This window comes from Mirounga leonina, unplaced genomic scaffold, assembly GCF_011800145.1.
Source record: "Mirounga leonina isolate KUSES-001 unplaced genomic scaffold, KU_Mleo_1.0 Mir_176, whole genome shotgun sequence".
Lineage (NCBI taxonomy): Eukaryota > Metazoa > Chordata > Mammalia > Carnivora > Phocidae > Mirounga > Mirounga leonina.
The window spans coordinates 6,278,892-6,306,353 of NW_023270454.1; the positions used below are offsets into that span (position 1 = coordinate 6,278,892).

At 42.7% G+C, this 27,462-nt stretch overlaps 1 protein-coding gene and 1 long non-coding RNA gene across 3 annotated transcripts in view; both read left to right on the forward strand.

The window, feature by feature from the left end:
- Positions 1-17,387: 17,387 nt before the first annotated feature.
- Positions 17,388-26,203, forward strand: LOC118022383. The gene is made up of 3 exons (XR_004682487.1): positions 17,388-17,410; positions 19,412-19,466; positions 26,181-26,203. It is a non-coding gene; the product is annotated as an uncharacterized LOC118022383 (long non-coding RNA).
- Positions 26,204-26,839: 636 nt separating this feature from the next.
- PPP2R2A (protein phosphatase 2 regulatory subunit Balpha) overlaps positions 26,840-27,462 on the forward strand; it is an 84,369-nt gene continuing 83,746 nt past the window's right edge. The window contains exon 1 of one of the 2 annotated variants that reach the window (XM_035022593.1): positions 26,840-27,159. Coding sequence is in view for 1 of the 2 variants with exons in the window: in XM_035022591.1 (XP_034878482.1) it covers positions 27,153-27,159 (7 nt within the window). In the remaining variant the exon portion in view is untranslated. The remainder of the gene's footprint in view (positions 27,160-27,462) is intronic. The other variant, XM_035022591.1, reaches the window with a different exon arrangement.

Consider the following 27,462-nt stretch of genomic DNA (forward strand, 5'->3'; position numbering starts at 1 on the left):
TATCTGTACTTCCTATTTAATAATACCTTATATTACCACTTAGCTTTTCATAAAAATGATCTGATTTACCAACTGTATTGTAAGACCCTTGTGGGCACACAAGCCACCCTGGGTTTCCAAATGTATTGTTATCGTTGTTTGCTTGCTACTTTTTATTTTGTAGGTTGACATCTCCCTTCTACTTCTCACTGTCTCCTTTGACCCTGAATCTTCAACTTTAGAGCAAAAATCTGTTCACCGGTACATTCGCATGAAAGTGAGGTAAGGAACGTAGAGCTACTGTCTAGCCAGAGGGGAAGGAAACCCCGGCATTCAGGATCAATGTCCACAAATGATGGCATTGTAAGCACCTCACATCAAGCCTGATTTTTCAAATTAGGGCTCTGTATTCTACAAATCCATGTCTAGAACTTTTAGGTTTTTCTGAGTCTTGTGTTGTTGTGAAAGCAAACAAACGCTCTTGGGGGGAGGGGGGAGGGTCCAGCCTGCATGTAATAGGTTCTCTCAGAATGAAAGGACTTAATTTAAAACATTTTACTGGGGGCACCTGGGTGACTCAGTCGTTGGGCGTCTGTCTTTGGCTCAGGTCATGAGCCCAGGGTCCTGGGATCGAGCCCCACATCGGGCTCCCTGCTCTGCGGGGAAGCCTGCTTCTCCCTCTCCCACTCCCCCTGCTTGTGTTCCCTCTCTCTCTGTGTCTCTCTCTGTCAAATAAATAAATAAAATCTTAAAAATAAATAAATAAATAAAACATTTTACTGGAAGTCATTCCAGATTCTTTGAGTACTATTGCTGGTTTTTGTCTTGCTTCTTAAATGGACGTCCGCGGCACATTTCTTAAGCCCCTTTTATTAGTGAGGGGACCATACACATGTTTATAAATGACACTAAGTACAAGGGGAGGCGGCTAGTACCACCTCACACACATCCACCTGCCATGGAAGTCCAGGGGCGGGGAGATTGCTTTATCATTCATTCCAATGACTCGCGCTTGCGTCGGCATAGAATTGTGTTTAAAAGGGCTCTTCAAGGTAATTTAGTTCAAACTCCCAGCAAATTCTGGGATTTGTTTTCGCATCTGGCTTGTGTTCGACCACTCCCCGAGGTGGCAGATCACTCCTGTGTGGCAGTCCCACCCACCACACCCAGCTCTAGTAATCAGGAACCTTCCCACAAGCGGGGATGGATCTTCTCGATATTTGTTTGAAATTGCCCCTCTGTCTGCTCCCTTCACTGAGTGTAATGTCTGGAATGACCAAGGCTGGTCTAACCCAACAGGGCATGGACAGCATTCAGCTGTTGTACCCCTGGATGTCAGAGATGATGTTGGAATATGCAGGGTGGCATATCCTCTCTCTCATTTCTTGCTTCCATCATTTCAGATAAGTTAAATTTAGAAAGTTATATAATTCTTAAACTTATAAGGGACCTCAAAGTTCATCTAGATCATGAATTTGCAACAGAAGCAAAAAAGCACCTGACTCTTTTCATGCATAAAATACAGACATACATACAGCACATGGAACAGATCTATGGTATATCTGGTGGTGGTCAATTTTTATGGGAGAGGGCAATTAGGAAAATATATCTTTAAAAAGGATCTTAGGGGAGAGATAATGAAAACAAAAAGTTGAGAATCACTGATAGGCCAACGTCTTCAGGTCAATTAAGTCAGAATCTATGAGGAAGGAGTGGGATCCAAACAACACCATTTTTTAAAGCTATTTTTCTACTAGAGCCAGGATTGAGCACCACTGACCTAGATGATGAACCCCCTCTTATCCCATGGGGCATTTGGGAACCAAAAAAGAGAAATCACCTGTCGAGATGAGCAAACTAGACAGGAGTAGCGTCCCTCTTGACTGCTATTCTAATATTGTTTTCACCATGCCATGATGCCTTTTTCAACTTTTATTCTATACAACTTTATTATGCTTTATAACATGTTAGCCTGTTGACAGTTTGGTCCATGTGTTTAGGCCAAAGTTTATCCTGACAGCTTGAGTAATGATGTACTTGTGAAAATGGAAAATGTGCTATATGTACACGGGTTTGAAAATTCAAGTATAAAAAGTATATTCTATTTCTCAACCCCAACTCCAGTCTCCCAGTCACCGTCAGTCAGACTCCCTCCCCCAGATGAGTGCTCTGTGCCAGGTGGCTGTCCAACAAGATTCTGTGCCTCCTTCGGTAGCTTTTAAATAATGAAATCACTTGATAATTAAGCAGAAAACGATAGTGCTCAAATCAGGGCTCCCAAGTGGCTTTACTCCCAGCTTCATTGTATCTTCCTTAGGGTTTGGTAACAAGTACACACTCTTTTCCAGGGGTGAAATAACATTACTTTGAGCAACACTACTACTATACTTTCATTTTATACCGAACCTGCCTATATTGAAAATAGTCCTGTAAAATACGACCACAGCAGGCTGTCTCATTGTCCTGTTAGATGTCAGCAGGAGTGGGAAATTACCCAGCACTTCACAGAAAGAGCTAGAAAACTTTGCCTATCACAGATTTCCTCATTTTTGCTTTGCTCTGCTTTTTTTTTTTTGCTTCAAAAGCAAATTGCTTTAAGCACAAATTGATCAAAATCCTGCATAACTTATATATTTAATAAGCTGTAAAAGTGGGTGCCTGGGTGGCTCAGTCGTTAAGCGTCTGCCTTCGGCTCAGGTCATGATCTCAGGGTCCTGGGATCGAGCCCCGCGTTGGGCTCCCTGCTCAGCGGAGAGCCTGCTTCTCCCTCTCCCTCTGCCTGCCGCTCTGCCTACTTGTGCTATCTCTCTGTCTCTCTGTCAAATAAATAAATAAAATCTTAAAAAAAATAATAAGCTGTAAAAGTCATGGTGGTCTTTCCAGATGCATGTAATCATATATTATCTTCGTTGGGTAATTTGGATAGTTTGATTATTGATTCCTCTCTTTTGGAGAGTTTTAGATTAGAACATCTTTCTTTTAAAACAAATTTTTTTTTAAGATTTTATTTATTTATTTATTTGTTGGGGAGGAGGGAGAGAGAGAGCACAAACTGGGGGAGCGGCAAGCAGAGGGAGAAGCAGGCTCCTCGCTGAGCAAGGAGCATGACGCGGGACTCGATCCCAGGACTCTGGGATCACAACCCGAGCTGAACGCAGATGCCCAACCGACTGAGCCACCCAGGCATCCCAAAATAAAACATCTTTCAAAAAAAAAAAAAAAAATAGAACGTCTATCTGTCTTTCTTAACAAGATATTCCTGATATCCCAAATGATGACCTGAGGCAGTGACAAGCAATTATCTCTAGACGCTTACGCTAGGCTGATAATTAATCTCCAAAATTCTGCTCCTCTTCCCCACCCAACCCTCAACACCAAAGTGTTACCTTAAGGAGAAAAACAATTTTATTTCTCGGGGAAGATAAATTCTTAAAACTGTTCTCTTGGAATTTATCCCTACCCTGAACATGCTGACATAGAAGTGATAACAGTTAAATTTAGAAAGTTCTTTCTCAAATCAAAGAATACTCAAGCTGAGAGGAAAAACAGCTCATTCCACCCCGTTATTTCATCTGGTCTGACAGAAAGAAAATGGAAGACTGGGGAGGTTAACTGGTTTGTCCAAGGTCACATGGGAAAATTCACTCATAGTAGGTCATTGTTGAGCGTCTACCATGTGTCCAGCATGTCCCCGTGGGTTTCTACTGGGGACACGAGTGGCAGTGCCAGGGCTGGAATTCAGGTTCCCTCCTCTCTCACCACCCTCCACTACAGTCCCCTCTGGGGGACCTCTGGCCTTGCCGCCTCAGAGGATTAGCATTCAGAGTGATAAAAATAAAACCATTTCCAGGAAGATGGAGCCTCATTTTTCTCAGCCCCTTCTGGCAGGAATTGAAGGATATTTGGGAGGAAGCCAGGGACATGAATGTGTCCTTAATTGTAGAGATGATGCCACTGTCCCAAAACCCACAGGACACAGCCTTGACTGATTTTATAGATAGCCCTCCTGTGATTATGCACCCCTTTATGAATCAAGAGGGTGGTGGGTGCTAGATGGGGGCTGTCACCCTAGGACACACACCACCAGAAAGCTGACCCTGTCAGAGCTTACAACCCAGACTTATCTCCCCTAGAACAGTGCTAGAGCCAACGGAACCATAAACAAAACAGCCCTGGAATCTGACTTTCGACCAACGACTTACTGTTCCTGAAATGTCTGTTTATTTTGGCTTCATGACTTAACAGGAATAGTGTGAGGTAAAATGACACGAATCACTTCGAGCCTTTCAGATGGTGAGGCACCAGCCTTGACTAGAAAAATAGAACAAGCCAGACAGACAGGCACAAAGTGTGCACATGTGCAAATGCACACAGGCGCGTGCGCGCACACACACGGAAGCTCAGACTTATCCCCACGAAAATAAAATCTGACAATAAGAAGCTTCATGGAACAGTGACTCTGGAATATCTCTATGAATGAATATTCATTTTGTTTAAAAAATTCATATAGATGGATAAACCTTGAGAACATGATGCTAAGTGAAATAAGCCAGTCACAAAAAGGCAAATACTGTATGATTCCACTCATACGAGGTATCTAGAGCAGTCAACAGACGTAGAAGGTAGAATGGTGGTAGCCAGGGGCTGGGGGGAGGGGAGAATGGGAAGTGGTTGCTTAATGGATACAGAGTTTCCATTTTGCAAGATGAAAATGTTCTGGAGATTGGTTGCACCATGATGTGAATACACTTAAGAATACTGAATTATGCTCATAAAATTGATTATGATGGTACATTTTATGTTATATGCATTTCATCATAATTTGAGAAAAAATTTTAAATAGAAATGAAGTAATACATGTTCTCCATCAAGAGTTTTCCATCATATATGAATCATATAGGGGTTGCAAAGGAAAAACCTTTCCTCTACCCTCTTGGGTTTGGTACTTGGGGCCTGTGAATTAAATTGCCAAAAGCCAGATGGGCGAGAGAGAGAAAAGATATTGTTTATTTACATAGGTATTTGGGAGCTCACAAAGAAAGCGATTCAGCTCAACAACTAAAACTAAGGATTTACACACCTAACTTAACAGGGGAAAAGGAAGGGGTAGGAAAAAGCTCCTATGGGAAGAACAAATGGTTTCTTTGGGAAAAACAAATGGGCTTTTAGCAGAAAAAAAAAGGGAGATAAGATAGTTTGTGATAATGTTTGTTTATGCAAGTGTGAGTGGTCTTCTTTATCTTCTTTGGGGCAAGAAACTTCCCTGGAGAGGGGATTTATGATCATTTCATCCTAGGTATCTTTCATGGGAGTAAAACTGCCCAGAAGAGGGGAATTATGACAGTCTCATTCCGAGGAGTTTCTGCTTTTAGTCAGATAAGTGTGTGTGGTGGGGGTGGGGAGGGGGGAGCAGTCAGACAAAGCTTCTTTCTGCATATGTTGATTCTCAAATGTCTTCAGCTCAAAAAAATTTTTATGCCACTGTGATGTAATTTGGACTACTTCATAAGTGTTCTTCCAAATATTAAAAAAAAGTGCTGTTTGTAATATTTCCCAAAACTTTAGTTAATATGTATGCCAAATGACCCTCTTCCCTCCTTGCAAAAGGGCCCAATACAAATTTGTAAAAACCTTACCTGTTAGTTCAACTTTAGTCCACGAAAAGCTGAGACTAAAAGCTCAAAAGATCTTTTGAGATCAGTTGTCATCGACAAAAGGCAGTGAAGTGATAAAACTGGGGGGGTATACGTCAATACAAAAATGTGATTTGACACCTGGGAGGCACCAGCTGTGGGTGGCACAGAGGATTTTATTTTTGCTCTAGATTCTAGAGCCGAGAAGAAATGATCTTATAAGAACATGCCCTCCTCAAGGGGCTGTTCACTGGTGCTCAGGACCAGAGCGATGCAGCTCTGATTGGTTTTAGAAGGGACGTTTGTCTATTTCAGGGCATTTCTCAATATTGCTTCTTAAATTCTAAGTGTTTCGCCTTCACTGCAAGTGTTTGAAATAAACCTAAGGAGTTTTCCAGGCAGAGTAGAAATTTACAGAGCCTTGATAGTCCAAGTGTGGTCCTGGATCGGCAGCATGTGGGAGCGGGTCAGAATGTAGAGTCTCAGGTCCCACCCCTGACATACTGACTAGAATCTGCATTTCAACAAGATCTTCAGGGGATTCCTATGTCCTTAAATGGCTGGTTGGAAAGGTGGAGTTCTGAGCTGCACCTTAGCCAATCTTTCCTAAAGTCTGAGACCTCTTGGCCTAGAAGTTTCAAGTTACTTACATGAACATATGAAATTTCATACCTATAGAATTTCTGTAAGAGTAATTGCTTCTGGAGGAGAGTGCTGGGAGAGGGAAACTCTCGTGTCATACCTTTTGTATGGCTTGAATTTTTTTTATTATGTGTATATATTATCTTTATTATGATAAAGTAATCACCACATTTCAATAGAACATTATAATTTACAAAGTACTTCCCAAAACATGATTTCACAAATACTCCAAACATCCGTGAACCAAGAAGTGATACATTCAGGTATCCCTATACTACAGATGAAGATTTTGAAGTATAGAAATAAAGATCATAAAGGAAACATTGTAAATTAGAGTCAAAAATAGGATCCAAGTGTTTAAAATGTTTTTATTACGAAAAATTCAAGCATTTATAAAATAAATAGACTATTATAATAGACTCCCATGTACTATCACTCCCACCTCCTACTCCATTATTTTATATATCTATATCTCTCTATATATTTTAAGGTAAAATGTACATACATTGAAATGAACAAATCTTATCCAAATCCCTTTTTTCCCTTAATTCCAATCTTGGCAAAAATCTGGCTTGATTGCCTCCCAAATGTAAATGCTATTGACGGATTTCCTGCTGTTCCCTACACTGAGTTGAATCATCCTTCCCTCGATTTAGGTTTGGCCAGAAGTGGAATGCCTTTGTTCTCTGTCAGAAAGCATATGGGATATTAAGTCTGATTGCTGCATTGTTACCCCGTGGCAAGTGAAATCCGGGCATGCCCCCTTCAAACCATCCTCCTGGCCAACAGCCTCCCTCCAAACTGAAAGCTCACAACCCCTTAGCTGTGTTGCACCCAGACAGAGCCAGCCTTGTGCCCTATCCCTCCACAATGCCCACCACTCTGAGTCGGCTATTTGGGCCATCATAGATGCACTCGATTCTCATTTATTTAGTGTTATGGGCCAGGCGTTGCCTGTACGTGATCTCATCTCAAAGAGGTCTGAACTCAGAAGCATCCCATTTGCCTTTAAAAGCTGGAAAAGAAAATAAAAGCTTGCCTTCCATCTCATTGCAGGAGATGAGTCAGCAGAACAGGAAATTCTCCCTGCACAAGCCCTTCTGATCCTGTGGGTTGGGTGTGTGTGGCATCGAGCAAGAGCTGGGAAAGGAACCGGCTTCTCCCCTGGAACCACTCTGAGAGGTGAACAATGTAAGCTGGTTGGTGAGTTTGGAAGTGTTGACACACACCTTGCCAATTAGAACTGTCCCAACATGTTATGGGGAAAGCTCAGCTGCTTCCAAATAAGGAACAAGGCAAATAGGGAAACTGGTGGTTGCCAAAATCTAGGCGGCTTCAGAGCGGGAGAGGTTAGTGGAGTCACTGCTGGTGAAACTCACCATGCATCGGAGCCAGCAAGCCCGGCTTTCAGGGATGTTTGAGGAGAGAAGTGATTGAAGGTGCGGTTAAAGAAGATCCTTAAATGCCCACACAAGCCCTAGTGGTGCAATTATGCACCCATAGTGAATTACAGAACGAAGGAGAGCTGTGGCCTCTGGGAACAGCTCAGGAGGAAGCCACCTCTGGCCCATTCGGTAGCCACAGTGCCAAAACCCCAGAGGGCACTCAAGCCGAGGCTGGGTTCTGCTCCTGACCAGCTGTGAGGCTTGGGGTAAGTCATCCCATTTCTGTGAGGCCCAGTTTTCTCATCTGCAGAAAGAAAAACACAATAAGCTCTTCCATTTCTAAAATGCAGATCTTCCTCCACTGACGATGGAGTTAGGTCCGGGTAAACCCATCATACGTTGAAAATACCCTCAAGCCGAAATGCCTTCGATGCTCCTAACGGACTGACCATCAGGGTTCAGCCTAGTTGACCTTAAACGTGCTCAGAACGCTGACTGACATTAGCCTAGAGTTGGGCAGAATCATCTCAGGCAAAGCCTGTTTGATAACAGAGTGTTGATGAGCTCATGTCATTCATTGAACACTGTACTGAAAATGAAAAACTGAGCGGCTCTCTGGGTACAGAGCGGTTGGAAGTCTGTCAGTCGCTCACCCTCTCGATGGCGTGGCGGACTGGCAGCTACCAGTCCGCGGCCACCGCGCCGCATCGCAAGACGCGATCGTGGGGCACGTTGCTGGCCCGGGAAAAGATCCAAATTCGAAACTCTAAGTATGGTTTCTACTGAATACGCGTTGCATCATACGAAGGAAAAATGTGAAGTCGAACCACTGTAAGCCGGGGACTGTCTGTACTGTCGCTCCATTACGAGCTCAAACTGGTTTAGCATTAACCCCACTTTTCCCTTTCCTTCCATGACTTTTCCAATGAGACAGTAAGAGAGAAATAACTGAGTGCGGCCGAGAGCGAAGCCAGGACTCTTTCAAATAACTATTCTGTGGGAAGCAGGCACTCGGTGCCGTGTGTGCGTGTGTGTGTGTGTGTGTGTGTGTGTACATTTCTATTGGGTGGGGCTGTGTCGAGGGGAAAAAGCATTCAGCCCGCTCTGAATGCTTCAGCTTTGCAGAAAAATAGATGCAGCAAAGATTGAGGAGCGAGATTTTGCACAGGAGAAGGAGGTGGGGGAGGAGTAAATGTGCTGAGATTCCAGCACTGAATTAAAAAAAGAATGAGGACACAGGAGGGTAGGCTGAGAATGAGCCAAGAAGTAAAAATATGCTGGGGCTTTTAAAAAGGGTGTAGCCAGAGCCGGTTAAAGCCTACCCTTCCACTCGGACTGGCCTTCCGCTCACCCCGCCCGGACCCATTCTAAATTCTTTCGAGGCGCGGGTCCCTCCCCCGCCTCCCCCGCGGAGAAATGATCTAGGAGCCTAGAGGAAGTGACACATTTTCCTGCTTGAATGGAGCAGGCCCCTGCAGCAGCTTCTCAGCAGTCGTCAGCAATCTTATCTCACCCCGGCCATCCATCGCGGGCGCCTGGTTCCTCAAACAATGCTTTCCTCTGGCCCAAGGAACCCCGGGTGAGGACTAGAACGCCCAGGCGGGTTCCGCGCTTAGAGGTTCAGGGTAACCCTGCGTGTTTCACGTTCCTTTCTAGTGCACCATCCAGTGAATAATCAAGCGCCCAGGGTAGCACTTACAGTTTTGTTCCACCAGAAAAGGGGTCTCAGTCCTGCCCCTGCACCTCGTGAATGCAGTGCAGGGCCCCTGGGGGTGAAGTAGGAAAATCCTAAGGTAGGTAGTCCTTGAGGACTGAATTTGCGCTGTGTGACCTTGGGCAAGTTACACAGCCTCTCTGAACTTCCCTATCTTCCTCTATAACAGGAGGGGTTGGGTTGGTAATAATAACTGCTTTGAAGGCTCCAATGAGGATTTAACAAAGTAGCAGGTGTGAAGTGCTTAGAGAGTTGTAAATATGTAAAAAAGCTCATTTCCCTACCCCGCCCATCTTAGACACCCACCCACACCCTCATCAGTCCAACCCACGCTACTATTTGCCTACCCCTTAATGGCACTTTTTATCAGTACCTTACCAGCTTAGCATTTAATTTTATGCAGTTATATTGTAGTTTAATCATATAGGCCTCATTCCCTCAGTCACGCCAAAAACATAAATCAGCATTCCAGGCGAACATCTTATTAGCAGCTCCCAAATGACTAACTAAATACTGTACTAACAGAATAATAAAACTACATAAAAATAGACAGTGAAGTTAAAAGCAGCGCAGGCAAAAGAAATGGCCTCTAGGCCTCCCTGTTCCCACTACTGTTTTTGTCTTGCCTGGTGTGTATCTCTACTACCGAGGATTTTTCTTACTATGTTGTAATTACCTGGTTCCATACTCATCTCTCACTAGTCTATAAGCTCCTTGAAGGCAGGGACAATGCTGCTTTTATCTTTGTATTTCCAGAACTTAGCTTAACAAAGTACATCGTAGGTACATAATAACTGTTTCATCAGTTGCTTTGAACTAGCCCTTGAACTAGTGGATTTTTGCCTATTCTATTTGCTAATATAACCTCTGCAGCTGGAATAGTGTCTGGCACATTGCAGGCCCTCCATACACATGTGTTGAGTGATTGCCTTGGGACCTTCCTGGGCTGCACATTCTTCATTGGTATGAGGTTGGTTCACTGGGGTCAGTGGACTAAATTAGCCGTTCTCAAATCCTGGTTCTCCAATGGCCCACAGCAGAATTGCACTGGGATTTTAAAAGATATAGATTCCCTTCCTGGACTCCACTCCTGAATGATTCAAAAGTTCTGAGCTAGCTTTGTAGCTTAAAAAAAAAAAAAAGAGGAAATTTTTCCAGATGATTCTGGTGCAGGAACAAAACGTAGGCCTCACCATTAGATATTTCTAACAATTCTCACGTAGTATGATTTGGTATATCACTTCGACTGTTTCAAAAGCCTGCAGATCATCAGAGGAGTTTACAGGGCTGATATAAGGTGAATATATAGAGCTTGATTTAAACAAAGTGTGCCTCAGGCGAGTAGTAATCATGCACCCTTTAAACTGAGATTTTTGTTATCATGTGTTTAGAGAAGTTAGAGAGGAACACATTTTTTTAAAGAAATAAATATATATTGCATACCTCTTTCTGTTCAAAATAAGATTTTTGACGTGTATTTTTTTTTTTTTTCTGAACCGACCAACTTCTTAAGAGGCAGATAGCACAGTTTCAAACTTAAAATAAGTTGTTTCAGGTAAACAACACAATGTCATCCATTACTCAGGCAACCACCAGCTGGTTGCTTTCTGGATCGGGGCAGGCTCTGAATAAAGTACGATTTTATTTAATCTGAGCCTTAAGTGCATATGTCATAAAATGCTAAAGTTACTAGGGGTACAAAAACAAGAAGGGTTTTGTATTTTTTTAAATAAGATTTTATTTATTTATTTATTTATTGAGAAGAGAGAGAGAGAGCAGGCGCTTGCCTGCACACACAAGCAGGGGGAAGGGCCGGGGGAAGGGAGAGGGACAAGCAGACATAGCGCTGAGCACGGAGCCTGACATGGGGCTCGATCCCACAGTCCTGAGATCATTACCTGAGCCAAAATCAAGAGTCAGATGCTTAACCAATTGAGCCACCCAGGCAGCCCAGGGGTTTGTATTTCTTCAAGGACACACTCTACTTTGGTAATGGCAGGCCCAATCTACATTTCACCGATTAGGTATTCTCTCTTGGCTGGGATTGTTCAATTTTGCTTCTGTGATGGTTGAATGTACCTTTTAGATTGATGCTGACAGGCTGGCCCCTCAGTCCTCTTCACTTTGAAGCTTGCTAATCAAATGACAAAAGGTCACTTCTACGCCCCCATAAATATTTTTTCTCTCTCTCCCAAGTCAAAGATTTGGTCTTCAACTGTTATATCAGGGTACAGGTGGGGGATGAGGAGCCTGGGGTGGAGGAGGGAAGCAGGTCTATTTTAACTGCATCAAGTTCCCTCCCGTTCAGTAGCCCGGCATTTGCAAAGAAGCCAAGTAACTGGGAGAAGAGTCCAAGGGAAACTTATAGAGATTCAGCATCTCTTAACTGCCAAGTGAGGATGGGACAGTGAAGGTGCTGTGGTCATCTGTTGAATTACACCAGTGTGTTTATAGGTATTCTTTGTTTCCTTTTTCTATTTTGATGAAAAATTTTGCGATGACATTATCACTGAAAAACAACAACAAAAAAAACCCTGTGACATTTCACAACATATAGGCCGTTCAGTCAACTTTTGACAGTTCTATCATGTTTCTGACACAGAAACATGTTCAGCACTTCCAGGATGGTAAGGGTGTCACATGTCTGCCTTCCTGATCCCCTGTACTTTGTTTCTGTCACTATGTGACTTCTGGTCACACAGGCAAACAAGGTCAGTAATATGGTTTCACAGTCCCCCAGGATATTCTGTGTGGTGACAGGGGAGAACATATCCCGCAACACTGCTGTCCACAGAGGTACTGGGGAGAGGTCTGCTTGGTCAGAATTGGTGAGTCACTGGCCCAGCAAGTGCATGCCATTGAGTTGCACAAGAAAGTTCAGGATTTAACAGGGAAATTCCAAACTGCAAAGTTTGGGCTGACTAAAAAAAAAACATGAAAGAAACATGCACAAATACCATAGCACTTTCCATTAATTTTTAGGAGCTGGAGTGACAAAATGGAGGTAATCAACATCTTGGATTTGGCCTCAGAGTTGATTTCTCTGGAAGGACCAGAAGCTCACATTGAAGGGCATGCAAATTCTTCTTCCTTTGAGATCCAAAGCTGTAAAGCACATCTCCAAGCGTGACCTGGAGGACGTAGCTCCTCTGGTAACCAGTAGGACTTGTATTGAGCATGGAATCATTTAATGAGTGTCAGCTGATGGGGGTGGTATATGATGGCATGTATTTCATGACTGTACTCTCAGACTTTCTGCAGAGGGATGAAGAAGACTGGGGATGACTCTTCCATGTAAAACCAAAGTAGCCTGCATGTCATCTGCAAGGTTTGGAGTCACCCTTCTGTTTTCCTCAAAAACATGTCTCCGGTGAGCAGTTGGGAGAAATGTCACATTCTCAGCAGCAACTTTTGAGTGGAAACTCTTTGTAAATAAATGGAAAGAGATCACATTTTATTGCATCATACTCCAGTTCCCTCAACTATAGTATCGTCATCCTCATACATCCTAATACATACATTGTATTATTGCGACCTTGCATTTCTAGCTCAGTAATAATGGGAAAGGAGGATGAAAAGCCACACTTGCTTTGCACCAGTGACATTTTTCCAAAGCATTTGCTGCTAGTTGTTGGACAGAACAGGTGGTATTCACCCCATTTCATCTGGCTGTAAGATCTCATAAAAAGACAACACTTGATTGTGAGTGATACTTGTTTAACCAAGAGCACAGGGAATAATCGTAAAGGACCTGTATTCCATCAACATAAGGACTTTTACTATTTAGTATGAATCATTCCATATGACCTTTCCCCCACCAACAAATCAGTGGTTCTTAATATTTTGGGCCATGGGCCTCTTTAAAAATCTGACAAAAATTGTGGACCCTCTGCTTAGAACAGAGCACATGCATATATGCATGGAATATTTTTCATGGTATATCATGGGATTCATTCACCCCAAGTTGGAATTCCCCTGCTATAGACATAGGAGAAATAGAAAAAGAAAGTTCTGGAATGGATCTTCTTTCCAAAATTCTCTGAGGCCCATCTCCATGGTGACTGTTTAATATTCCAAGTTCTAGAGCCATACCTTCATAAGGTGAAACTTGAGATCCAGTTATTTTTGCCTTTATTTTTAACCTCTCTTCTTGCAATGGTTCTCTGCCTTGGCCGTATGTTAGAATCATATGTAGAATATTTAAAAATCCTAATGTGTGCCCAAAGCCATACCCCAGATCAATGAAATCTGAATTTCTGGAAGGTAGGAGCAAGGGATCAATAGTATTTCAAGCTCCCAGATAATTCGGATGTTAAACCGAGGTTGAGAAACCTTGTTTTTCTTTTTTTTTTTTTTTTTAAGATTTTATTTATTTATTTGAGAGAGAGAGAATGAGAGACAGAGAGCATGAGAGGGAGGAGGGTCAGAGGGAGAAGCAGACTCCCTGCCGAGGAGGGAGCCCGATGCGGGACTCGATCCCGGGACTCCAGGATCATGACCTGAGCTGAAGGCAGTCGCTCAACCAACTGAGCCACCCAGGCGCCCCGAGAAACCCTGTTTTTCTGCCTCTCCATATTTAAGAGTTTAATTCTGTTAGTATGGGCATTCCAGCCCCTGCAAACTCCTCTGTCGTCTATGTCTTTCCGTGACACTTTCAGTGTCTTTTCTGTGTGGGGTATAACAATTTCCTCTCTAAGCTAATAATTGTCTTTCACCTCATTATTTAGGATGTCACTGAGAATGTATTGTTCAGCTATCACTTAAGAAAGATTTCATTTGACTCAGAGATTATGATGGGGAAAACAAGAAGCAGAAGAAAACAAAAGACATCCTGGATTATTAAACTCCATCCAATCTCATGGATATGCTTTACTGAAAGAACAGAAGACAAAGAGGAGGTGGTGGCCAAAAAAAAATTCTTGAAGCTGATTTTGAAGAGGTAGATGACTCAGTTAAATCTGCATGAGTGAAGAAGTCCAGAGATAAGGCAGAAACATCTAAGAAGTGATCCTCCTTTCATCAGAAGAGGTGAAGAGTAAGGTGAAGACTGAGTAGGTGGGATTAAGTAGGCAGAAAAAAAAAGTTCCTACAAAGTCATAATTTTAGAGCTAGAAGGGTCCATTAAGATACTCGAGTGCTATTTCTTTCATTTTATAGATGAGAAAGCAACCCAGGTTGGTGATGTCCCTGCCTGTAGTCTCAGCTGGTAGTGGGTGGGTCAAGCATGGGCCCAGGCCTCCTGAATACAAAGAGTTCTCTCATCTTCCATGGCTGGGAAGGTGATCACACCTAGACTTTTTTTTAAAAAAGATTTTATTTATTTATTTTAGAGAAAGAGAGAGAGCATGCACGCAAGCAGAGAGGGAGGGGCAAATGAAGAGGGAGAGAGAATCTCAAGCAGATTCCCCACTGAGCGCAGAGCCCAACTTGGGGCTCAGTCGCACCACCCTGAGATCATGACTTGAGCCAAAATCAAGAGTTGGATACTTAAGAGTTGGAACCACCCGTGTGCCCCTAAACCTAGACACTTTTGAGAGTAAAACGGGACAACAGGCAAACCTAGGTTTCTTTTCTTTCTAAAACTCATTTGTCATCTATCTTATTTTGCAGTATCTGTCATCTTATTGATAATTGTGCCATCAGTAGTCCTATTGGAAAGTGGTTTTATGGGGCGCCTGGGTGGCTCAGTCGTTAAGCGTCTGCCTTCGGCTCAGGTCATGATCCCAGGGTCCTGGGATCAAGCCCTGTATAGGGCTACCTGTTCCGCAGGAAGCCTGCTTCTCCCTGTCACACTCCTCTTCCTGTGTTCCCTCTCTCGCTGTCTCTCTCTCTGTCAAATAAATAAATAAAATCTTAAAAAAAAAAAGTCTTTAAAAAAAAAAAGAAAGTGGTTTTATCAGCTTTTCAATGACCTCCAACTCATCTCCCAGCTCTTCCAGTTGAGAACACTGGGCTGTCAATCAAAAGAAAAGTTTGCTGGGTTTTTGTTTGTTTGTTTGTTTGTTTTTGTTTTGAGAGAGGGTGTGTGCACATGTGAGCAGGAGAGGGGCAGAAGGAGAGAGAGAGAATCTTAGGCAGGCTCCATGCCAGCACAGCCCCACGTGGGGCTCGATCTCACAACTCTGAGATCATGACCCATGAGATCATGACCTGAGCAGAAACCAAGAGTCAGACGCTTAACCAACTGCGCCACCCAGGTGCCCCTAGGGCTGGGTTTAAATATCTGCCATGACGTATGGGTCAGTGATGGCAATGGCGCCTCTAGTCAGTTTTCTGTAGGTGTTGCTCTTATGTTAGCCTGTTAAAAATTTACTCTTTGGGGACCTTCCAAGAACAGAGTGCATTTCCTTATGTGAGAGTAATGCTGTTTCCAAATGGCTAATTATATATGTCTGCTGCACCATCTGTCTTTTTTTTCTAAAAAGGTCCAAGGTAGTTACCAGACTCTGAGATACTTGGTAAACCCCTTTGTAATCATTCTGTACTGATATAGAGTGAATTCCTGTTATAAAACCTAACATAGTTTTTTGGGACTCCATTTCTGATCAACCTTGGGACCAATCAGGAGTAGGACTCAGTCATGTTTATATAATCCTTATTAAATACATAGATGTCAATCATCAATACGCAATGTCCATCCAGCTGTTGTGGTCTCATTTTCAGATTTTCTTAACATAGCAGCTGGTTAATTCAATTGTCTTAATTCTTAGTGGCTTACCAACCACTGGCACCCCTCAGTTTGCTGTTACGTAGACTTTTGCTATACGGAAGTAGCTTAAGCCCATTTATTCCTGGATAGGTCAGGATTTTAGCTGAGGAGCTATCTTCCAACTTCAATGGAACTGTCCCTATCTGATCATGTTGTCTTGATTTTTATTAACCTCTTTCAGACACAGCTGCATTTTCCCTTGGATGATTTACTTGGAGCTATGAAGCCTACAGTGATAAGAGAGGCTCAATTGTGGAGGTGGGTACCTGTGCTGGAGGGAAGTCTTCTTAGGTTGGAAACGACTCTGGCAGGGAACATAGGTGGGACACTCAGTAGCATTCTCATGTGAACTTCCGAAGAATCACACCTTTTCCTTCTGCAGCTTGGTGGGGATGGCGAACTTCACTGTGGTGGAGGAGGTTAAATCGTGGAGGTGGGTGCCTCAAATAGCATTTGCAGAGTGGTGTCTTACCTAATTTCCCTCGCTGAAAGCAATTTTGAAGTTTAACTTCTGTTGTAGCTTTATTGCCTTCCAAATTAAGAAGTTATTAAATTTAAATGTTTATTGCAAAACTACCAACATACCATGTCAGAGAGGTTTTTGCAGGTCTATTAAGTATAAGCCGGATTTGATTCATTAAGCTTTCAATTTTCTCCAAAGCCGTCTTCAAGTGTTTGTGGAAGCATACATAACCTTTCTTGGGGGGGTAGGAGTCTGTCCAAGGATGAGGGGTATAGTCATACCAGGCCACATTTGGGGGCTTCCGAGACTGGTTTATGTGTTTTACCCCCAAGGGAATTTTTACTCAGCCAGTTATGGTTTGATTGTTTTCAAAATGTGTTTGAGAACCTATCTTCTGTAAGTGCTCTGGGCCAAGGGACATGACTGAGATAAACAGTAGTTTGGTGGGATAATGGAAAGAGCATTAGATCAAATGGTTTGAGAGCCAAAAACTGGCTCCTAGCTCCCAGATTCTCCACAAACTAGCTGGGTGACCTCAAGCAAGCTACCAGCATTTAATAACGAATGCCTTAATATCTTGGAACCCCAGCATTCTCATTTCTCTCAATAAAGGTCTCTGTGAGATAACAGGCATGGCAAATAAAGCTAGTGTATTGTCCCAATGCAGAAAACTATCCTGATCTTGTCATGCATAATAACATGAGAAGTGAAACCTGAATTATGGTAAAAACTGAAATGAGCAGACCTGTGGCTCACTCAAAAATTTGGAAGGTGAACCCAGGAAGACCTGCATACACTTTCTCCCATGTTCCAGGCAGACTTTCCAGGATTCCAGGCAGACTCACCGTTGGGCCAGGCTTCGAATTCAGAAGTGCTATTGTGGAGGTAAGACATTGTGAAGCGTGTGTCAATATCAAAGGCTATTTTTTGAGTAATGGTTAAGTGACAATTGTATTCTTTGTTGCTCTGAGGGGCCTAGAAGCAACGTGGACTGGCCTTGGATATGGTAGAACAAGATCCTGTAATCAATATTAGAGGCCCCCTAGGTTCTTGAATGTATTCAGACCCAAAAGCTTATCTGAATAGTTAGTGCAAAACTGATGAATAGAAGGTCGGGTGGAAACACGTCAAAGGATTTGGTATTTGGGGTTGAATGTTCCATGGCTAAGAATGTATGTAAGGAAGAAAATGTGTGTAATGAGGACTCATGGAAGTACTGTTTCATCACTGTTGTGAATTAGTCCAGAGAAATAATGAAGGATGGTGCAAGATGTCCAGCCAGGAGGCTTGGAAGAACTATTAGCACTGAAGGGTTTCTCATGACCTGCTACAGGATGCCCTGAGCTAGAAATGAGTAGGGAGTGGGCAATGGCAGGATACAATAAACCTAATATAATGGATGTCCAAAATGAGGTTAAAGCACAGAAACAACAACTTAAGCCCAAAAGTGCATTATCACGCATTGGGGCAAAGTTGTGCACCAACTTCTGGGAAGGAATACAGGAGTGATACTAACTGACAGTATAGTTAGAAACGAATGAAGAACAGCTTCTAGCATGTCCAAATTGATCTTTATTGCAGCTCAAAAACAGCCTTTATTTGTAAGTAGAGATTTCTTTTGTTGTTGGTTGGCTGGTCATCAGTTATGACTACACATATTCTTTTTTTTTTTATGACTACACATATTCTTTTTTTTTTTTTTTTAAGATTTTATTTATTTATTTGAGAGAGAGAGAATAAGAGAGAGAGCACATGAGAGGGGGGAGGGTCAGAGGGAGAAGCAGACTCCCTGCCGAGCAGGGAGCCCGATGCGGGACTCGATCCCGGGACTCCAGGATCATGACCTGAGCCGAAGGCAGTCGCTTAACCAACTGAGCCACCCAGGCACCCCATGACTACACATATTCTAACATCACTGTTTCACCATCTCAATTAAAAAAAAGATTTACTTGTGACTTATGTGGAAGCACTGAACCTATGGGTGGTGATGTGCTAATAAATGTTGAACCACCAGCTTTCCGGTGGGGGCAGGAATTGTTTTAAGGGGTTTCAGGGGTGGGCTAATTTCTAGCATTTGCTGTTTTCTGAGGTATAAATATTCCCATCATGACCAACTTCTACCATACAGATGCAATAGATGTAAATAACTCCAAAAGCATAGAAAATAGTAAAATGGTAAAATAATTAGGAAGTAATGAGATCTGAGTGTGTATTATCTTTGTTTATAATATAAATAATATGATTGTTAGTATATAATTTTTAATAATGTCTGTTTTTTTAACAACCAGCTTGCAAAATGCTTAAAAATTTAACAACCAGCTCTTGAGAGACAATATGAGGTGGCTTCAGCACACCGTTGCCTGTGAGTGAAAGAACATCAGAGCATCTTTAGGGAAAGATAAAAAGAGAAAGGAATAGTGGTGAATTTTTTTTTTTATTTATGAAAAAAATACAGAGAAATGTGGGTTTATTCTCCATTCAAGTTAACACTTAACTAGAGAGTGATTATGCTCAAATAATGCTGGCTTATGGCTCAATGTTTTCTGTCCCATAAGTTTGGGGGAATGCTTCATGTTAGATCTCATTTGCAGCATATTCATGATGTACACTTAAAAATTACATAGTAATGGAGTGCCTGGGTAGCTCAGTTGGTTAAGCATCTGACTTCAGGTCAGGTCAAGATCTCAGGGTCCTGGGATGGAGTCCCTCAGCAGACTACACACTCAGTGGGGCCTCTGCTTCTTCCTCTCCCTCTGCCCCTCCCTCCACATACATGCAATCTCCCTGTCTCTAAAATAAATAAATAAAATCTTTTTAAAAATTACACAGTAAAGAACCTAATGTTCCCCAACCTTTTTGACTGTAGAATCCTTTTTTCCTCCACAGAGTACTTAATATTTCGTGGACAATAGATTGAAAAACACTGCTCTGTGGGTATGCAGTAAGTATCCCATCCCTCAATATTTGTTATTAATGACTTCAATCAGACACTTTATAGCATGTCAGTCAAATGTGTGGGTATGCTAAATCAGTGATTCTCAAATTTGACTGTATATCAGATTCACGTAGAAGCTTGCTTGCTAATTTATTTAAAATGTAAAACATGATGTTTTATTTTATCAAGTAGGCTCCGTGCCCAATGTGGGATTTGAACTCATGACCCTGAGATCCAGAGTCACATGCTTTACTGACTGAGCCTACCAGGTGTCCCTAAAACATGATGTTTTAATATACATATATAAAATGATTACTAATCAAGCTAATTAGCATATCCATCTCCTCACAATGACTGCTTTGTGTGTGTGCGTGTGTGGTTTGTGTGCATGGTGAGAGCACCTGAAATCTGTCTTAGCAAATTTCCAGTATATAATACACTATTGTTAACCACAGTTATCATGCTGTACATAGATCTCTAGAACTTATTCATCCTACATAACTGCAACTTTGTACCCTTTGACCAATATCTCCCCATTTCTCCCTCCCCTCTGCCCCTGGCAACCACCATTCTACTCCCTGCCTCTATGAGTTCGACTTTAGCCTTATATATAAGTGAAGTCATGCAGTATTGTCTTTCTGTGTCAGGCTTATTTCACTTAGCATGTCCTCCAGGTTCATCTGTATTGCTACAAATGGCAGGATCTCTTTCTTTTTTCAGGTTAAATAATATATATGTCACATTTTCTTTTCCTTTTTTTTTTTTAAAGATTTTATTTATTTATTCATGAGAGACAGAGAGAGAGAAAGAGGCAGAGGGAGAAGCAGGCTCCCAAGGATCAGGGAGCCTGATGTGGGACTCGATCCCAGGACCCTGGGATCATGACCTGAGCCAAAGGCAGATGCTTAACCATCTGAGCCACCCAGGCGCCCTGTCACATTTTCTTTATCAACTCTTCCACTGACAGACACTCAGGTTGTTTTTATACCTTGGATATTGTGAATAATGCTGCAATAAACATGGGAACACAGATACCTCTTTGAGGTATTAATTTCATTTCCTTTGGATATGTATATCCAGAAATGGGATAGCTGGATCATATGGTTGGAAGCTTCTTAAAGGACCTACTAAATCAGAATCTTTGGAGTTGGGACCTAAAATCTTCTGTCAGACATATGAACTACCTGTAATGTCTTTGGTTGTTGTAGACTACTTTTTCTTAATAATATGCTAATGTGGGGGCGCCTGGATAGCTCAGTTGGTTAAGCATCTGCCTTCGGCTCAGGTCATGATCCCAGGGTCCTGTGATCGAATTCCCAGGGTCCTGTGATCGAATTCCACATTGGGGTTGCTGCTCAGCAGGGAGCCTGCTTCTCCCTCTCCCTCTGCTGCTCCCCCTGCTTGTGCTCTCTCACTCTCACTCTCTCTCAAATAAATAAATAAAATCTTAAAAAAAAATCTGCTAATGTGTAATGTATAAATTCTTGAGCATGTAGTGTAACTGATAATTGTGAACTCAGGGGACTTTAGATGTAAGAACTTATCGATGCCTTAATATATTTGCAATTCTCTTTTAAAAAACATTTTGATACCAAATTTTAAGCTAAAAGTTACTGGAATAATTCTCTAGAAAGAATTGAGAGGCTTTTTAGATTTTCTCTATACATTTTTCATAATTTCTATGAACCGTTCATCGAATTATAATCAATAAAATTTCAATTACGAAGGAAACAATAACAGAGAATAAGACCTTGTATTTGTTTATTCAAATATATCAAGTTCCTACTATGGTCCAGAGATTATGTATCAATCTGAAAAATGAGCCATTAGGGAAGAAGATTAGGAAGCTGTGTGTTGACAGCGAAGCATGGAAAAGGGTCCAGATCACAATCCATGATTGTCAAATCCAAGGGACTCTTGACTACATTAACGGAAACATGGTTTTCAGATGAGAGCAGGTAACAGATGTGTAATTGTTGAGCCTGAATTGTTGTATTTAGCCCTGGGCGTGATTATATGAGGCATTTGGAAAAACTGGACTATATGCAGAGGTTATTGACTGAGATAATGCCTTGATACATAGATCAAAGCTGGATCAAGGAAGGAAGCTTTAAGGAAGCTGAGGTGATGATTATGGAGAAGAGAAAAATTTGGGAGATGTGGTTATAGTCTAATATTCCAATGACCTTCATATTCATGTTAAAGATGTCCCAGAAGGGAGAGCCAGGATCTGTAGAATGAAGTTGCAATGAAGTGCATTTTTATAAAATATAGGGAAGAATTATTTAGTGATTATAGCTGTCTAAAATCAGAAGAGATCTTAGTTCTTGATTAGTTGGAAGTTTTTAAGCAAAGGCTGAATGAACACTGGAAGGCGTGTTGAATGGGGAGTTCATCCATCATGAGAGTTGAGCTAGTTAGTCCCTAAAGTTCTTTCCAACCTTGAGCCTATATGTTTCTCTTACTTAGGCATAAAACAAATGCCAGTGTCATAGCTAAACTCAAATGCCTCCTAAAAAATCTACAGCATGGAAGTAGACTTATACATGTATACATTTGTATACATTTGTATATATTTGTATACAAATAAGCTGTTTGGACAATAGTTTGTCCACATTGCAGAGTATTTATAATCATTTAATAAGCAATACTGAAAATAAATTTCGGAGATAACGTTTAATTTCACAAAGTTTGCATTTTATATCGAAAAGATATTCAGGGGCGCCTGGGTGGCTTAGTTGTTAAGCGTCTGCCTTTGGCTCAGGGTCCTGGGATCGAGCCCCGCATCGGGCTCCCTGTTCAGGGGGAAGCCTGCTTCTCCCTCTCCCACTCCCTCTGCTTGTGTAACCTCTCTTGCTGTGTCTCTCTGTCAAATAAATAAAATCTTTAAAAAAAAAAGAAAAGATATTCAGCTTATATATCTATAGACTGTATCTCCAATGAAGGCATAAAATAAGATTTTTGGTTACAATTTACAAATTCAAGGTAATGGCAAGAATTTACTAATCTTTTCTTCATCTTTAAATATGCACACTGTTAAAAGAACAAAAGAAAATATTTCTCTGTTTTATGGTAAAACCATGGATTAAATCACATCTGTGAATACAGTTATAATGGACTACAACTTTTACTTTAATATGGAATAGCTATAACATAGATTTTATCATCAGGCTCTAATACCAGCATTAGAATGGACTTTTAAAGAACTTCCAAGCTAAAGTTTATTCTTTCCCTTAATATTCATTGATTATAGACAATTGGGAGAAACATAAATGTCAAAGAAGAAAAAATTACCATTGTGCCATTGCCTAGAGACATTTCTGTGAACACTTTGGTACGTTTCCTTCCTGTCTTTTTCAGCTCCATGTATTTTGTGTATGTTTGTTGTACATACTTATGATCATATTGTATTTGTGTTTTGTATCCTGTTCCTAAAGCATAAGCAATTTCCTCTGTTTTTACAAACATTTGACTACATAATAATCCTCTTGGTAGATTCACTATTGTTTTTTTTTAAACACCTGCTAGTGTAGGATATTTTAGTGATTTGATAGTGCGTTCTATACCTTGAACATTGTGGTGTGAATTGTCAATATAGTCTAGACTCTGAGGGGCTTTGGAAAACTGCCTTGTAGGCTAAATTTGTAGATATTAAGAAAGGATGTAAGAAGCTGACATCTGCTTAAAAACTTCCATATGACATATGAAGCCCTTGAACTTGTTCCATGTTAGAAAGCATAGCTGTAGTGAGTTTGCCAGAATTTTAAATTGTATCATTTTCTAATCAAGGACCTCTCCTTTTACCCTTGAGTTCATGGTCTTTTTTAGATACCCCTAATTCTAACTACCTAGAGGAGAGAAGCATCTAGACAGTGCCACTCCTCAGTTAGTGTGGAGGAAGGTTTGTATTCATCTTCACTCCAAGAAAACAAACAACTTTCAAGTGATTCTCCCCTCCTTATATGCAATGTTTTAAAAAGTAGGCTTGCAAAACCCCACTGTTGAGTCCCATTAGCTCCATTCTGCAGGTGAGATTGTAGGTGCCCTTAGTACCTCTTAGCTTAGATTGGAAGCAAAACACCTCCAGGACTTGTAGATTCTCCAGGAGCTCATCAGGAAAACCTCGAGTTTTCCTCTTGGTGTGTCTAGGCTGAACTCAGTTCTGCGGGGAACTATTATTTTATGCATCTTACACATGGTCAAGTGTTGAAGTTCTGGCTAGGGGCTTAATGACAAAAATGTTTGCATGAAGGCGTGTGGATCATGTGGATGAGGAATGATGTCCTATGGGATTCTCCTGGATAATATGTATTCTGAGACAAAGGAGCAGTTGGAAATAATTGGGATGAATCTATCTCTAAGCAACTTACATATTTAACTAACTATGCCTAATAGATGTAGATCAGAATGACCAAGATAATTTGTAAAATGCCTCTTTTTTTTCCAGGGTTAAGAAGGGTAAGTGAAAACATTTATGATAGGGTAAGCTCTAAGGAGACAGTACTTCAGTGGTTTTCTCCCCAAGCCAGAGAGATTTATTCATTCATCCTTTAATCCAACAAATTATGTGGCTGGTGATATGGAGATGAATAAGACATACTTCCTTCCTCAAAGAACTCTGTCTAGTAACAGACACAGATTTAGATAATTTTAACATGATTAGTAAGAGTGAAGTACATTAGATTTTATGAGAATATTTCAGAAGTGCGCCCAACCCAGCTTAAGGGAGATAGGGAATGAAGGAAAATATCAGAGAAAGTTTTCTGAAGGCAGTTACATCCAAATTGGTTTTTAAAGAACCAGGAAGAGTTTTACTAGCTGAGGAAGGAGAGAGAGATGGGCATGTGGGACTGTTGAGGCAGGGGTGGTTTGAGGGGATGATGACATTTCAGGGAAAAACCAGCATCAGCCAAGGTATGGAGCAGACATGGAATCAAGACTTATGTTCTGGTAGTGCTTGTTTGATATGCTTACTGGACATCTGTAGAAATGTCAAGCAGGCAGGTAGGGGTATGTGTCTGCAGTTCCAGGGTGAGGACGGCTGGAGATCTAGATTTGGCAGTGACTGGTATATACATGGTATTTACATCTGTAAATACTAAATGAGGTTGCCTGGGATAGAGAAGCACGTGCAGGGTGGAGGCCAGGGAGACATATCTCCCTAATATTTAAAGGGTGGTCTGGGAGGAGGATCCAGCAAAGGAAACTAAAAGGGGTGTCTAGACAGATTGGGGGTAAACCAATCATATAACAAGCAAAAAAGGGTCTCAAAAAGCATGGGGCGGTGAGTGGTTTCAAATACTGTTGGGAAGTCGAGAAAAAGAAAACCAAAGAAGTGACAATTGGATTTGGTTACATGGAGATCGTTAATGACCTTGACAGAAGACATTTCCATGAAATGGTAGGGACAGGGCCCTAGTACAGAAGATGGAGGAGAGAATGTAAGATAAGGAAGGAGAGACCAACAAGAGTAACCCCCGTCTTTGGGCTACTAGGTATTCTGGCTTCTCTCCTTAAGGGCCATTCAGAAGAAAGGGAGGCAGTTTGTGGCCTGCTGAAATAACTGCTTAGGGTCACCGATCCTTGATTATTAGACCCATCTCAGCTTGTCCCATAGGCATGTAGTACCCTCGAGAGTTCGTACAATGTTCTTTAGAACAGCACCTAGCACAGAGTGCTATATGAACTTCTGTTATAATTATCCCAGTTTCTAGGCAAGCTTTATTGGCTTCTAAGAAGAATGAATCATTCATGTAGATCAAATCATTTTTCAGTAAGCGTGAAGATACAAATCTTACACCTAGCAAAAACTGAAGCATAAAACAGGAAAATGACTTATGTATAGGGGTGCCAGTCCTCTAGTTTAATGGCTTATTCTCTCTCTCAGTACTGATTAAGGTTCACTAGAGAGTCCAGGATTGAATTATTAAACAATGGCACAGAAAATCAAAAGGAAAACGAGTAGTAAAATCATAGGCACAGAAACACATTTATGAAATCAACCAAAATAGAAGTAAATACAGCACACAGTGCGTTAATGTTTTGCACTGGTAGCTGGAAGATGACAGATACAGGGTGGATTTTTAGTTTTGGTTTCTTCATTGGTTAAGTGAGAAATACTAAGATAGAAATGGAGGAATAATAATCCAATGGTGCAGTTTTTCTGTGTGGAGACATTTGGAAACTTGTTTTACAGTTGAACTGTTGTAGAAATCAAAAACAAAGTAGAAAGTGGAGATATGGAGAGGAGATGTAAATAATTGTAAACTTCCCCTTAGTCTCTGAATATCTGAGCACTCCTTTCAGCCTTAAGGTCAAATTCTGGATATTTTTACAGGTATTTGTCATATGCAAAATGTGGATATCTGTCTCCTAGGAGTGTTGTGGGGATTGAGATACGTAAAGTGTCCAGCAGTATATAGCGACTGCATCATTGATGCGTCTTTCAATGAAGTACATACACTAACCCTCTTGGATGATGGTGTTTCCTGTTTTGTTTTCTTTTTTCCTGATACCTCTTAACTCTGTTGAAGATGCTTCCAACACCAATCTAATAATAACGGCAGCAAACATTTATCATGTACATCAACTAAGTCATTTAATCTTTGAAACAATCCTGTGCGGTAGGATTGTTACCCTCATCCCATGCATGGCGTCAGCATTTGTCAGCCTGGCTTCAGAGCCCAGCTCTTTCCTTAACCACCGCTTCCACTCTTTCAGCTGGACCGACCTGGGCCACTTTTTTCGGCCATGTCTGCTACGAGCAAACTCAGTTTTCTGTTCAGAAAACCCTCAACTGCTTTCAGTCGCCAAGGACTCTCGTCTCAGTTCCCGGGGCCCATGAGAAGGTATTTAATTCACGCACATGGAACCAGGCCAGCTGCGTCCTTCTCAGGCCCGCGAACTTTCCCCTTGGCCGAGCCGCCAGGTCTGCACCCTCCGTCCTCTATTTCATTGGCCACAGAGTCACTATTTTAAGTAGAAACACGGTATGCTCCAAGACACAGGATCCCACGAATCCCCGCGAGCGAGCACGGTAACTGCACGGCTGAGCCCGCCCCGGAGTCCAGGCACAGGCGCGAGGGTTTGGGACACTGTGATGCGCACAGGACCGCGGACTGGGCCGGGGACGGAAAGCACAGGGAGCATTGAAAGACCTCAGACCAGCCGCGCGCGCCATAGGGCGCGGCGCAGGCCGGGCCGCCGGGGACGCAGCGCGCGGGGCGGGGGAGGAAGGGGCGGGGGCCCGGAGCCGGGCGGGCCGCCCCCCGCCCCTCCCCCTCTGGTCTCCGCCCCGGTCCTCGCTCCGCCCCGCCCCGCCCCGCCCCGCCCCGCCCCTCCGCCCCGGCCAGGCCGCTCCGCCTCCGGGTGACGTCACTGGCCAGGCCAGCCGGCGCCATTTTGAAAGTGGAGTCGCCTGCCCCTGCCGCTGCCGCCGCCGTCGCTGTCGTAGCTGCCGCCGCCGCTGCTGGAGAAAGAGCGAGAGCGGGGAAGCCCCAGAGTGAAATCCACCATCCTGCTGGCTGATCTGCCCGCCCCTCCTTCCTTCTCCCCCGACCCCCGCCCTCTCCCCCCCACAGGTGCCATCCGCCGCCATCCGCCCTCTCTACCCCCCCATCCCCAGGTGAGGGGGGTGAGTTCAGGAAGCAGAGACCCCGAGGAACCCAGCAGGGTCACCATTTGCAGCGCAACATGGCAGGTAAAGGAGAAATCACCCTCGTCCACTGACAAGGCACCGCTTCCTTCCTTCTCCCTCCATCACCCCCTAGCGACTGCCTGTGCCTCTCGTAGAGCCACGGGGCGCCCCTTGGATTTCAGGGAATTGGTCAAGTGGGGGGGGTGGGGGTGGGGAGGGTTCTGGTGAGGCGAGGGGTCGCTGTGACCGAAATGGCTTTTTAAATGAGGGCTGGAACCTTGGCATGGGTGGGGGTGGGGTATGGGCTGGCGAGCCGAGGGGTAAGGCGTGGGTGGGGCGGGGTGGGGGCGAGTGCAGATTTGCCCC